At 40.2% G+C, this 13,643-nt stretch overlaps 2 protein-coding genes and 1 long non-coding RNA gene across 7 annotated transcripts; 1 reads left to right on the top strand and 2 right to left on the bottom strand.

Annotated features, from left to right (window-relative positions):
- Positions 1-358: 358 nt before the first annotated feature.
- On the bottom strand, positions 359-2,706 carry LOC127360787 (uncharacterized). The gene is made up of 2 exons (XM_051395235.1): positions 2,607-2,706; positions 359-2,473 (listed from the first exon to the last, which is right to left on the bottom strand). The coding sequence occupies exon 2, from the start codon at positions 1,877-1,879 to the stop codon at positions 359-361; it is 1,521 nt and encodes a 506-aa protein (XP_051251195.1). The 5' UTR covers positions 1,880-2,473; positions 2,607-2,706.
- A 1,944-nt stretch (positions 2,707-4,650) lies between these two features.
- LOC127360788 (C-X-C motif chemokine 9-like) lies at positions 4,651-13,246 on the top strand. 5 transcript variants are annotated; one of them, XM_051395238.1, is made up of 4 exons: positions 4,651-4,819; positions 5,391-5,520; positions 5,606-5,686; positions 5,794-6,347. In XM_051395238.1, exons 1-4 carry the CDS (start codon positions 4,765-4,767, stop codon positions 5,867-5,869), a joined length of 342 nt encoding a protein of 113 aa, XP_051251198.1. In that variant the 5' UTR covers positions 4,651-4,764; the 3' UTR covers positions 5,870-6,347. The 5 variants fall into 5 exon arrangements, with proteins under 5 accessions (XP_051251198.1, XP_051251197.1, XP_051251199.1 ...); XM_051395237.1 differs by lacking the exons at positions 5,391-5,520; positions 5,606-5,686; positions 5,794-6,347 and adding exons at positions 12,319-12,448; positions 12,534-12,614; positions 12,722-13,246 and having other exon boundaries at positions 4,652-4,819; XM_051395239.1 differs by lacking the exons at positions 5,391-5,520; positions 5,606-5,686; positions 5,794-6,347 and adding exons at positions 12,328-12,448; positions 12,534-12,614; positions 12,722-13,246 and having other exon boundaries at positions 4,679-4,819.
- On the bottom strand, positions 5,938-13,235 carry LOC127360790 (uncharacterized). Its single transcript, XR_007883920.1, has 2 exons — positions 13,105-13,235; positions 5,938-6,205 (listed from the first exon to the last, which is right to left on the bottom strand). It is a non-coding gene; the product is annotated as an uncharacterized LOC127360790 (long non-coding RNA).
- Positions 13,247-13,643: the final 397 nt, after the last annotated feature.

The following is a 13,643-nucleotide window of genomic DNA, read 5'->3' as shown; positions in this document are numbered from 1 at the left end:
TTCTCTCTAACTGTTTGACCTGATGAACCAACAGAGTACACATAATCTCCACTCATTTTTGGTTTTGTAGTGAGTTCTAAAGCTTTTATCACAGAATGTGTGGCTCCTGAGTCAACTAAGAATGCAACATTTTGTTCTGCAATGGTCAATGTATGTTGTGGAAACCTCTTGAAATGATCAGATGTGTACTGAACATATGTTAGAGCAATTGTATATCTGTTGTCTGAATTCTCTATAGATTGTGTATTAATCTGCTCAGTATGTGTGTGTGAGTGTGGTGCAGTACCTTCTTCTGATCTCACGAGTTGGTTTGGCTTGTCAGCAGGAGTCCATCCCTCTCTGACAACCCTTTCCCATTTCAGTCCGACTTGTCCACCGGGGTCGATGAGGTATTTTTGTGACACTCGCGTTTCCAATGTCCATGTTGACCACACAGGAAACAAACATCCTTTGCAATTTTATCTTTCCAGTGCCTGTGTCGGTTATCTTTTCCTCTATGTGTATGATCTGGTTGTCCATGTTCTCGGATTGTGTTATACATGGTTATTGCTGCCATGTGAAGCTCTTTCTGTGTTGTTTCTTCTTTTTCTTTGAGATGGGCATGTATGGCGTGTCTGCGAAGTTCGGACAGGCGTGCATCATCCCATCCAATGCAGGAACTTTTAACAGCGGAGGCAATGTCTGGTTTTAGTCCTTTTAAGAAACAGTTACAAAGATGAATTTCCCACACATCTGGAATATTGTTTAATCCATCAGGTGGTTGAAGGCCACTGTAGGTGTTGAATACCTCTGTCAGGCGAGTGAGATATTCATCAGGGTTTTCATCATCCTTCTGCTTGCAGGCAGTGATTTTCTCCATGTTAACTTTTACAGGAAAAGCTTGAGTGAATGCATCACAGAGAAGGCGGACAACATCTCTATAATGGGCATTAGACTCATGTTCCCAGGTGATGTGCTTACAATGGATGTCAGCATGTGGGAATTTCCCAGCTATTTTTTGCCAATCTGTGGGTTTCATCTTGGTGATCAGGAGTCTTTTTAGTTCATTTATGGTGGGTTTGAATTCTTGGCAAAATGTGGAGAATTGCTCAGCAAACATTTTACCTGATGTTGTGGGGTTGGGCAGATGTTGTGAGGCTGCTGTGATGTCAGCAGAAGTCCATGGGCGGAAAACCAACGTTGCACCTCCTGGTCCTGATACTTTAACCATGGGTATGTTGAAGGCTGCATCTTGATTTGGATAACGCAGTCTATGTGCTATTGGAGAAGGGGGGTTGGTTGTAGGGTTCTGTGGTGGAACGGACACATCAGGGGCACAATGAGCTGCTCCTGAACTTGTTTTTTGTTGTAGCATGGCGGAGTCTGCTTCCCTTCTTTTGCTGGGTGTCACTGTGTTGTATGGTGGTGGAACTGAAGGATGAATAGGTGGGTTGCCGTCAAGGTCTGGATCCAGCTTCAAAACCGCCAACTGTGGAAACAAAGAAGAAGTCTGCGAGTCTGGTGTTCTTTGTGTGTGTGAAATTTGCTTTTCATTGGTTTCAACTTTTTCACATGGAAAAGGGAGTTGTTTCAGCATTGTTTTCCTATCTCGTGTCTCTGCTTCCCCTTTCCACATCTGAAAACATTCTCTTTGACCTTCCATATTTTCTAATTTTCTTACAGAAACCTTATTTTTCCTTCTCATTTTTTGTTCTTTTCCCTTCAGTTTTTCTTCTAATATCGATATGTTTTTTAAACTGAGGGATCCCCCTATTGGGAATCCAAACTCAGCTGTCCAGACATTTAAATATTTTAAACTTTTATCCCCATATTTCCTTCTCATAACATCCACAATCGCCCCCTCCGGAGGTCCAACCTCGGCAGAGCTTTTACTCCCCATTCCAAATGGAGGTCGTGCACAACTATTACAGTAAAGACGTATCTGTAAAGGGTCACTTCGTTTAAGGATACAAGTGATAAAGACCTGGTTACTTCGTTTAAGGAACAAGCAACAAAGACCTGTTTAAGGCAACAAAGACCTGATCACTTTGTCTGTGCTACAAGTGAAAAAAAAGCAAATCACTTTGTTTATGGTTACAAGTGATTTAAAAACCTGATTGCTTTTAAGGAACAAGCAACAAAGACCTGGTTACTTCGTTTAAGGCTATAAGTAACAAAAAGCAGATCGATTGTGGATATGTGAGAAACGGAAATATTTAGCCAATTTTAAACCCAAAATTTAAAGAAAAGAAATTGAAATGTCAATATTTCAGTGCTCACCAGATGAATTTCGTTGAATTGCGTTTGTGTAAATCCCAGCGGCGACGATCTGGGGCGTTTGCGGTCAGTCCTCCCTTCTCAGAAGAGGATTTTGAGGTTGGAGGCTGAAACGTTTTTCTTCCAGGGTGGCCTGTCACTGTCCGCGTCCCGTCCCAGATGATCGCTCGAGGGATCCCACTTCTGACATCAAATTGTTGTGGCAATTTCTCTGCTGCTGGTGAAGAATGAAATAGAGAACTTCTGCCGGCCGACAAGTTTATTTTCTTTGCAAAGAAAAGGTCAATCAACATGCGAGTGGTCAAAGATGAAGAAAGACCCCGAACATGGGGATATCTACACATTTATACCTGAGGACCACCTCTTTCACACCCCTTTGTCTGCTGTAGGGGTCTGGCCCTCCAGGAAGTGCTTTCCCACCCCTCTGCCCACTGCAGACATCAGGGCCGACCCCCCTGCTGGTGTGTTTTACATATGAGGTGTCCTGCAGGATCTTGCATTGAGGTGCAAAGCCAAGTCCAGACATCACAATCTACAAAACACAAAAGGACCTGGCATCTTGTGCTAGGAAGGGGGAGGTTGGGCATCTGCAGTGGCTGAAACAAAGAAACTGAATCTACCAGAAAAAGTGAAGTTAGTAACATGCATTAATAGGGCATGAATGTGTGCAGAAAGAGAGAAAGAGGAAGAGAGGAGCTCATTGCATCATGGGAAATTCCCTGATAGTCTAGGCCTATAGCAGAATAACTATGATCTGGATCTTTAAGATATGAAGGGGCCTGACCATAAAGAGCTTTGCAGGTGAGGAAGAGGATTTTAAATTTTATTCTGAATTTTACAGGGAGCCAGTGCAAAGAAGCTAGAACAGGAGAGATGTGATCTCTTTTCATAGTTCTTGTCAGTACTCGTGCTGCAGCATTCTGAATTAATTGGAGCGTCTTAATGGACTTATTGGGCAACCTGATAATAAGGAATTGCAGCAATCCAGCCTAGGCCTTTTGAGCAAGTCATGTCTGATTTGGGGGATTTCCTTTAAATCACACACAAACACAGAAGAGGAAATATCAAGGGAAGACATTCAAAACTGAAACTGAAATAACTGCATTCATTAAGCCCATTCAGCACAAATTAGATTATTTTCCACTGACTTGGTTAAACGGAGAAATAATTCACCTTCACTTGGTTTGAAGCCAACTTCAGCAATATCTGATTACTATATCGAGCTGTATTTATGTTAATATATGATATAATACAGTTCTAGCTGTGTCACAATATGATCCCTGTATTTATGATCTTGGGCTGTTTTTCTTTATCTTAAAAGGATTGCAACCTTTGTGTCCTGATCTGGAGAGGGAGGCAGAAAAACATATTTCTGCTACACAGAGTTGTGCTGATCTTTTAATCCTTCCCTGTAATTTCTTTCCTGTAAAGGCTATTTTATTTGTCTGGAAATGATTAATGTGCCCACCAAATTTAGTACATCTACCGCGAGAGATACTAAGTTGAAATTGTATAGGGGGTGCTATCGAGCCATTTTGCCAAATCTTTGCCCAATGGGGAAGTTTGCCTGTTTCGATCTGGTTTTGACTTTCACTTGTTTTAGCCAATGAGTTCACATGATTATGTACATAACCTATACAATAGGAATTCTTGCCACTCTTGATGTTTATACCAGATTACGTGAGTCTCAGTGCATCAAACATGTATTTAAAGGTTAACAGTCTAGGGGGCGCTATGGAGCCGAGGTGCCATTCCTTAAACCCAACTGCAATATCTGCAAAATATAAATATTCACCAGTTCAAACATGAGTGCAAGTTTCCCATGAGGTTTTGAAAATCCTGAAGGCCTCAAACGTGTTTCGAAAATTAAAATTCAATTTTCAAAAATCAGAAATGTGTTGCAAAATGTGAAAAATAATAATCTCTGCAAATACAATGAAATTGCATCCTCTGCCCTCATGTAGGCCAATACAATATAACACAGAAGCCATTCTGTAGAATAAATGATTCTTTGAGCCAAAGCTTTTGCAGGAGAAGTGTCTCTGTTTCTACAATTTCCCTGCAGCCCATAAAGCATTTCCCCCATAGACCACCATTATAAAACAGACTGTCTGTAAAGCAGTTGACACTTCAAACTGCAAACAAGGTCAATTATGACTCTACTATGAATATTTGATCCATGAAGGTTTTACATTTGGAAAACTTCCTTTGAGCCATGCATGCCAATATATACAATATCACAACTGACTGTCTTATCCAAAGCTTCTGCAGAAGAAGAACTTGTGTTTCCAAGAAACCGGCTTGTCGGAAGAAAAAGGAAGGGACGAATAGTGTGAAAGTTTACTGGAAAGTGAAACTATTGTGTCACATTGCACAGCAGCCCTGTGTCAGTGTGTGGGCTCAGAGTATAAAAGAGAGAGTGATCCCTTGTTGCTGTACACCATCAGGAGTCCAGCCTGAAGAAAGACACAGAGGAGAGTGAGCCAGAACCTGTCTACAGCCACAACCATGAATCCAGCTGCCATTGCCTTTCTCACCTGCCTGTTTGTCTTCAGTGCACAAGGTACTGTCAACAGTTTAGTGTTCTGTGATTATGTTGTTGTTGTTATCTTCAATCTCAATATGCTCACCTTTCCTCTCACTGTATGTTCATATGGACTGTTTTGCTGAGTTTGAATAAATAAAAATGAAGGTAAATAGTCCATGACATTGATTTAAACAGTGATAGAGACAAAAAGAAGAGACAGCTGGGGGACTGTTGATTTAAACAAATGAACATTCAATAGTCAATATTGTTGACTTTAAAATGTATGATATTTGGCTAATAAAATCATTAAAGTTTGTCTTTAGATCTGAGGAAATTACAGAAACCAAATAGCACACTATTGTAATACCAAGAAAATTATTACATATACTCCAGAATACCTTTTTTCAGTTATAAGCAAGAGGCTTTGTTACAAAATTACGTCTAACTTTTATCTCTGTCCACTGAAGTTGAATTCAACCAGTGACAATAGTTCTGCCTCCAGACCAGCCTGCCTCTCATAAAACACTGATACATGTTCATTCTGAAGTCTGCGCACTGATTTGAAAGATGACCAACAGATAATAAGGTTGTGTCTTTCTTCCCACAGGGCTACCAGCCAACAGATCTAATAAGTGCAAGTGTTTAGACGGTTACATCGAACACATCAGGCCACAGTCCATCAAGGCAGTACGGGCTGTACACCTCCCAAATATCTTCTGTCTACATACAGAGATTATGTGAGTATATGAGCTGGATTAAGTCACATTTACTGACATGTCATTGTCCAGCTTCTCTCTAACAAAGCTCTTTCTTCTCTCCCAGTATTACAACAACAGCAAATAAGGACAAATGTGTGGATCCAAAGTCTAAAATCGGAAAACTCATTCTGAATAACATGAACAAGTAAGATCAGCTGAACTGCACCAACTACAGACAAAATAACACAGTGAATACTGTCACTGATTCAGATCTGCAGTGCTTTTTACTAATAGTGTCATATGTTGATTCAGGCAGAAGAAGAATGGAGCCATGAGCACAACGACGGCTTCAAGCTCAACAAGACTCTACACAACATCCAGGCTGTAAGTCTCTGCACTGAAGAGGAAGTCAAATACTGCTGTTGTCATAGAAGGAGTTGTTCATCACCGTTGGACTCCGTCCATATCATCTACCGAGAGAGATCCCGCACGTCATCATCGGTGTCGTACATCCCTCCCTCTGCAAACCCAACATCCTGCTATGTGCCTCTGGTGAAGAGGAAGCCGGCGACCACTTTACACTTGCCATTTTTGCACATTAGAAAGTGGGACTTTAAATTAAACTATATATATATTATTAATATATGTATGTCTATTTCATATGGAGTATGTAACAAAAGTAATTTCCCCCTGGGATTATTAAAGTATGTCTGATTCTGATTACCTTTATCATGTAAATACAATAAGTGATCAAAATGTTGTCAGTGGCCAGTCTTCTGTTTGTGTTCTCTTAACTTAAACTGTCTACACGTGTACATATGGAGTAAATAATCTGTATATACTTTTTAATAAAACACCTGATGGGACTTTCTGTGCTCTGTGTTTTACATGTTAACATAACCCACACTGAACCTATGCTCACATTCAACAGTCAGTATAATGTAGTCTGCAGTCTATATGTATGACCAAAAGTATGTGGACACCCAAACATCCCACCCACATTCTAATAGTTAAGCCTGTCATTAAAAACACATTAATGTGCCCAGAAATCAGCCAAGATGATGGTACCTGGTTGCAGAGATTTGCTTCTATCCAGACACAAGAGCATCAGGGAGGTCAAACACTGATGCTGGCTGACTGACCTTCTGTATTTGTCGACCTGAGAATCAGACTCAACAATCAACAACAAATCTTTCTCAGCTCTGATGGGTTGTGTTTATTAAGGCCCGGTGGATTCTTGCAGATGCCATTAGCAGCAGCAGGAGGAGCCAGAGGAACCAAAGTTTCTCACAGATCATCTGTCTCATGTACTACTGTCAGGATATAGTGAGTTTCAGGAAATGTGTCAAAAAAGTTATTTTCATAGACGTCCCCTACTGCAGTTTTAACTGGTACAGTCCACTTATGTCACAGGCTATCTCAGTAACTTCACTGACATGATGTGAAGATGAGCCATAGCCTTCATTTTAACATTCGTTAGTTCACCCTCTCTGTGTGTTTGACCAAACGGTCTGGATGTCATATATTATCCTGCTGCTTTGAACTTGTTAATTTATTATCATATTGCAGCTCTATTTGCTCCTAGAGTCACATTACAAAGAAAATATTTGTTAATGTTTTTCCAGCAAGAAACACTACGACAGCCAGCTATAGTATAGTTTAAGGAAAAACTTCCTTTTAAGAGGCAGAAACCTCGGACAGACCCCTCGGCTCTAGGTGGGTGGTAGTCTGCCTCGACCAGTTGGGGTGAGAGAGAGAGACAGAGAGAGACAGAAAGAGAGACAGAACAGAGGTAACAACAGAAGGACAGAGACAAACGTGCACAGCAACAACAGTAGCAACAACTACACTAATAGTAGTGACTGATGATGATGATGAACATGAAGAAGATGATGACGACAACAACAACAACGATGGGGGACAATGAGCAGTGATTATAGTAATAATAGTAACTGTACTACTAACAATAGTGATAATAATAATATAACACTAATATCAGTGATATTAGCAATGGGAGGCAAGCAGGACCATGGCAGGAGGCTCCACCAGGATCCATGAGAACCTGCGAGATGAGAAAACACAAGAACTCCGGAGAAAAAGTGAAGTTAGTAACATGCATTAATAGGGAATGATTGTGTGCAGAAAGAGAGAAAGAGGAAGAGAGGAGCTCAGTGCATCAGGGGAAATTCCCCCGATAGTCTAGGCCTATAGCAGCATAACTAAGGGATGGTTGAGGACTCACCCGAGTCAGACCTAACTATAAGCTTTATCAAAGAGGAATGTCTTAAGCCTACTCTTAAATGTGGAGAGGGTGTCTGCCTCCCGAACCACAACTGGAAGCTGGTTCCACAGGAGAGGAGCTTGGTAACTGAAGGCTCTGGCTCCTGTTCTACTTTTAGATACTATTGGAACCACAAGTAGCCCTGCATTCAGAGAACACAGTGTTCTAGAGGGGTAATAGGGTACTATGAGCTCTTTAAGATATGAAGGGGCCTGACCATAAAGAGCTTTATAGGTGAGGAAGAGGATTTTAAATTCTATTCTGAATTTTACAGGGAGCCAGTGCAGAGAAGCTAGAACAGGAGAGATGTGATCTCTTTTCATAGTTCCTGTCAGTACTCGTGCTGCAGCATTCTGAATTAATTGGAGCGTCTTAATGGACTTATTGGGGCAACCTGATAATAAGGAATTGCAGTAATCCAGCCTAGAAGTGTCTAATTTTTGTAATATTACGTAGATTAAAAAAGGCAGTCCTAGAGGTTTGCTTTATGTGGGAATTAAAGGAGAAGTCCTGATCAAAGATAACTCCAAGATTCCTGACAGTGGTGCTAGAGGCCAAGGTAATCTAGAGTAACTATATCTTAGTATTTATATCTACAAGAATTTAGTTTTTTTCTGAGTTTAGCATCAGAAAATTGCAGCTCATCCAGGTTTGTATGTCCTTAAGACATATTTGTAACTTAGATAACTGATTAATTTCATCGGGCTTGATCGACAGGTATAACTGGGTATCATCTGCATAAAAGTGAAAGTTAATGGAATGATTCCTAATAATATTGCCTAAGGGAAGCATATATAAAGTGAATAGAATTGGTCCAAATACAGAACCTTATTGAACTCCATGACTAACTTTAGTATTTATGGAGGATTCATCGTTAACGTGTGCAAACTGAGAACGATCTGATAAGTATGACTTACACCAGCTTAGTGTGGTTCCTTTGATGCCAATTAGATGCTCAAGTCTCTGTAAAAGAATATTATGGTCAATGGTGTCAAATGCAGCACTAAGATCTAATAATACAAGTACAGACACAAGTCCACTGTCGGAAGCAATCAGAAGGTCATTATTAACTTTATCCAGAGCTTTCTCTGTGCTGTGATGAACTCTAAATCCTGACTGAAAATCCTCAAATAAGTTATTGCTATGTAGAAAGTCACACAACTGTTTGGCGACTACTTTCTCCAGAATCTTAAAGAGGAAGGGTAGGTTAGAAATCGGTCTATAGTTGGCTAAAACCCTTGGGTCAAGAGTGGCCTTTTTAGGAAGGGGTTTAATTACAGCTACTTTAAAGGACTGTGGTTTACTCAGTTTGCATAATGCACTTGCGCAGGTTTCAGCTCATGCACTCTGCACATTGTTGACTTACTCAACTGTGAGAAGTCTGAGAGCATCCGTGCAACAGGAAGCTTCGTATGGACATGTAATATGGTGTAACACCATGAATGTGCCTGTTAAACCAGCAAGTGAGCAAGTGCTGTGATGTCCGGACATTGAGGCATTTGATTGTGCTCCTCTGTACAGTGGTATCAGCTCTTGTCTCTATCCTGCATGATCCCCTGCCTGCTCTTTGGACTTCTGCCTCTGTGCCAAACCCCTTTTTGGGGAAGTTTGCCTGTTTCGATCTGGTTTTGACTTTCACTTGTTTTTGCCAATGAGTTCACATGATTATCTACATAACCTATACTGTAAGGTGTCAGTGCAGAGGGGTTAGGGTGCACATTGAGGCAGGGACTTTCCCTCAAACTATTAGTTTCACATCAAGTTTCTCAGGAAATCTTAAGGGCATTGCTAAAGAAATTAAAAAGGGAACACATGCTGGCACTGCATTACATAAGTAAAGTTAATTCAGAACATGCCTCCAGAAGTAAAACTGGACTATACTATAATAAGCAATACAATGCACCCTTACACACACACACACTGTATAACTGATGAAAGTCATCATTTATAACATGATCACTGCAAAGCCTTGGAAACTCAGTGGGCTCCAAGTTTAACCATTCCGCAATGGTTTGGTGCATCTTCTGTTCATGCTGTGTTTTTACACAGCATGAACAAAAGCGTAGTGCAAATTTACTATAAGACTACCTCACATGAGACTAGCTACACCAGCAGTCAGTTTTAAAGCATTTACACTGAGAACAGCATGTTTTCTGAACACCAGTATGGTGGCTGTTAGAGGCTGTGACATCATCCGGGCTGTTGCATCACAAATGGGACTCACACTCATCCACACACGTGTCTATGTTTACAACGTCCTGTTGAGCAAGTCATGTCTGATTTGGGGGATTTCCTTCAAATCACACACAAACACAGAAGAGGAAATATCAAGGGAAGACATTCAAAACTGAAACTGAAATAACTGCATTCATTAAGCCCATTCAGCACAAATTGGATTATTTTCCACTGACTTGGTTAAACGGAGAAATAATTCATCTTCACTTGGTTTGAAGCCAACTTCATCAATATCTGATTACTATATCGAGCTGTATTTATGTTAATATATGATATAATACAGTTCTAGCTGTGTCACAATATGATCCCTGTATTTATGATCTTGGGCTGTTTTTCTTTGTCTTAAAAGGATTGCAACCTTTGTGTCCTGATCTGAGGGTTGTGAGTTGATTAACAGGAGAGGGAGGCAGAAAAACATATTTCTGCTACACAGAGTTGTGCTAATCTTTTAATCCTTCCCTGTAATTTCTTTCCTGTAAAGGCTATTTTATTTGTCTGGAAATGATTAATGTGCCCACCAAATTTAGTACATCTACAGCTTGAGATACTAAGTTGAAATTGTATAGGGGGTGCTATCGAGCCATTTTGCCAAATCTTTGCCCAAGACCAATATCAGATAGGAATTCTTGCCACTCTTGATGTTTATACCAGATTACGTGAGTCTCAGTGCGTCAAACGTGTATTTAAAGGTTAACAGTCTAGGGGGCGCTATGGAGCCGACGTGCCATTCCTCAAACCCAACTGCAATATCTGCAAAATATAAATATTCACCAGTTCAAACATGAGTGCAAGTTTCCCATGAGGTTTTGAAAATCCTGAAGGCCTCAAACGTGTTTCGAAAATTAAAATTCATGCACAAAATCCAAAATGGATGACTTCCTTTCTGGCAAACTCTCGTAAGAAAAATGTAAATAAGTTCCTAATAATAGACGTATTTCAATCCCATTCGATCCCACCAACATTTTGTGAATATCAAAGCAACTTTATCCCAACACTGGCGTGTGTTTGGGGTTGCCATAGAGACCAATTTTCACTGGTTCTGATGTCTTTGCCCATTTTCATGAATTTTCAAAAATCAGAAATGTGTTGCAAAATGTGAAAAATAATAATCTCTGCAAATACAATGAAATTGCATCCTCTGCCCTCATGTAGGCCAATACAATATAACACAGAAGCCATTCTGTAGAATAAATGATTCTTTGAGCCAAAGCTTCTGCAGGGGAAGTGTCTCTGTTTCTACAATTTCCCTGCAGCCCATAAAGCATTTCCCCCATAGACCACCATTATAAAACAGACTGTCTGTAAAGCAGTTGACACTTCAAACTGCAAACAAGGTCAATTATGACTCTACTATGAATATTTGATCCATGAAGGTTTTACATTTGGAAAACTTCCTCTGAGCCATGCATGCCAATATATACAATATCACAACTGACTGTCTTATCCAAAGCTTCTGCAGAAGAAGAACTTGTGTTTCCAAGAAACCGGCTTGTCAGAAGAAAAAGGAAGGGACGAATAGTGTGAAAGTTTACTGGAAAGTGAAACTATTGTGTCACATTGCACAGCAGCCCTGTGTCAGTGTGTGGGCTCAGAGTATAAAAGAGAGAGTGATCTCTTGTTGCTGTACACCATCAGGAGTCCAGCCTGAAGAAAGACACAGAGGAGAGTGAGCCAGAACCTGTCTACAGCCACAACCATGAATCCAGCTGCCATTGCCTTTCTCACCTGCCTGTTTGTCTTCAGTGCACAAGGTACTGTCAACAGTTTAGTGTTCTGTGATTATGTTGTTGTTGTTATCTTCAATCTCAATATGCTCACCTTTCCTCTCACTGTATGTTCATATGGACTGTTTTGCTGAGTTTGAATAAATAAAAATGAAGGTAAATAGTCCATGACATTGATTTAAACAGTGATAAAGACAAAAAGAAGAGACAGCTGGGGGACTGTTGATTTAAACAAATGAATATTCTATAGTCAATATTGTTGACTTTAAAATGTATGATATTTGGCTAATAATATCATTAAAGTTTGTCTTTAGATCTGAGGAAATTACAGAAACCAAATAGCACACTATTGTAATACCAAGAAAATTATTACATATACTCCAGAATACCTTTTTTCAGTTATAAGCAAGAGGCTTTGTTACATTTACGTCTAACCTTTTATCTCTGTCCACTGAAGTTGAATTCAACCAGTGACAATAGTTCTGCCTCCAGAGCAGCCTGCCTCTCATAAAACACTGATACATGTTCATTCTGAAGTCTGCGCACTGATTTGAAAGATGACCAACAGATAATAAGGTTGTGTCTTTCTTCCCACAGGGCTACCAGCCAACAGATCTAATAAGTGCAAGTGTTTAGATGGTTACATCGAGCACATCAGGCCACAGTCCATCAAGGCAGTACGGGCTGTACACCTCCCAAATATCTTCTGTCCACATACAGAGATTATGTGAGTATATGAGCTGGATTAAGTCACATTTACTGACATGTCATTGTCCAGCTTCTCTCTAACAAAGCTCTTTCTTCTCTCTCAGTATTACAACAACAGCAAATAAGGACAAATGTGTGGATCCAAAGTCTAAACTTGGAAAACTCATTCTGAATAACATGAACAAGTAAGATCAGCTGAACTGCACCAACTACAGACAACATAACACAGTGAATACTGTCACTGATTCAGATCTGCAGTGCTTTTTACTAATAGTGTCATATGTTGATTCAGGCAGAAGAAGAATGGAGCCGTGAGCACAACGACGGTTTCAAGCTCAACAAGACTCTACACAACATCCAGGCTGTAAGTCTGTGCACTGAAGAGGAAGTCAAATACTGCTGTTGTCCATATCATCTACCGAGAGAGATCCCACACGTCATCATTGGTGTCGTACATCCCTCCCTCTGCAAACCCAACATCCTGCTATGTGCCTCTGGTGAAGAGGAAGCCTGCGACCACTTTACACTTGCCATTTTTGCACATTAGAAAGTGGGACTTTAAATTAAACTATATATATATTATTAATATATGTATGTCTATTTCATATGGAGTATGTAACAAAAGTAATTTCCCCCTGGGATTATTAAAGTATGTCTGATTCTGATTCTGATTACCTTTATCATGTAAATACAATAAGTGATCAAAATGTTGTCAGTGGCCAGTCTTCTGTTTGCGTTCTCTTAACTTAAACTGTCTTCACGTGTACATATGGAGTAAATAATCTGTATATACTTTTTAATAAAACACCTGATGGGACTTTCTGTGCTCTGTGTTTTACATGTTAACATAACCCACACTGAACCTATGCTCACATTCAACAGTCAGTATAATGTAGTCTGCAGTCTATATGTATGACCAAAAGTATGTGGACACCCAAACATCCCACCCACATTCTAATAGTTAAGCCTGTCATTAAAAACACATTAATGTGCCCAGAAATCAGCCAAGATGATGGTACCTGGTTGCAGAGATTTGCTTCTATCCAGACACAAGAGCATCAGGGAGGTCAAACACTGATGCTGGCTGACTGACCTTCTGTATTTGTCGACCTGAGAATCAGACTCAACAATCAACAACAAATCTTTCTCAGCTCTGATGGGTTGTGTTTATTAAGGCCCGGTGGATTCTTGCAGATGCCATTAGCAGCAGCAGG

The sequence above is a fragment of the Dicentrarchus labrax genome, unplaced genomic scaffold (genome assembly GCF_905237075.1).
Source record: "Dicentrarchus labrax unplaced genomic scaffold, dlabrax2021, whole genome shotgun sequence".
Taxonomy (NCBI): domain Eukaryota; kingdom Metazoa; phylum Chordata; class Actinopteri; family Moronidae; genus Dicentrarchus; species Dicentrarchus labrax.
This window is presented reverse-complemented; position numbering and strand designations above follow the sequence as displayed.

Coding starts and splice junctions, on each gene's coding strand:
- LOC127360787 (XM_051395235.1), bottom strand. CDS start 1,879: ATGGGGAGTAAAAGCTCTGCCGAGGTTGGACCTCCGGAGGGGGCGATT.
- LOC127360788 (XM_051395237.1), top strand. CDS start 4,765: ATGAATCCAGCTGCCATTGCCTTTCTCACCTGCCTGTTTGTCTTCAGT. Junction 4,820..12,318: donor GTTTGTCTTCAGTGCACAAG/GTACTGTCAACA, acceptor TTCTTCCCACAG/GGCTACCAGCCAACAGATCT. Junction 12,449..12,533: donor TGTCCACATACAGAGATTAT/GTGAGTATATGA, acceptor CTTCTCTCTCAG/TATTACAACAACAGCAAATA.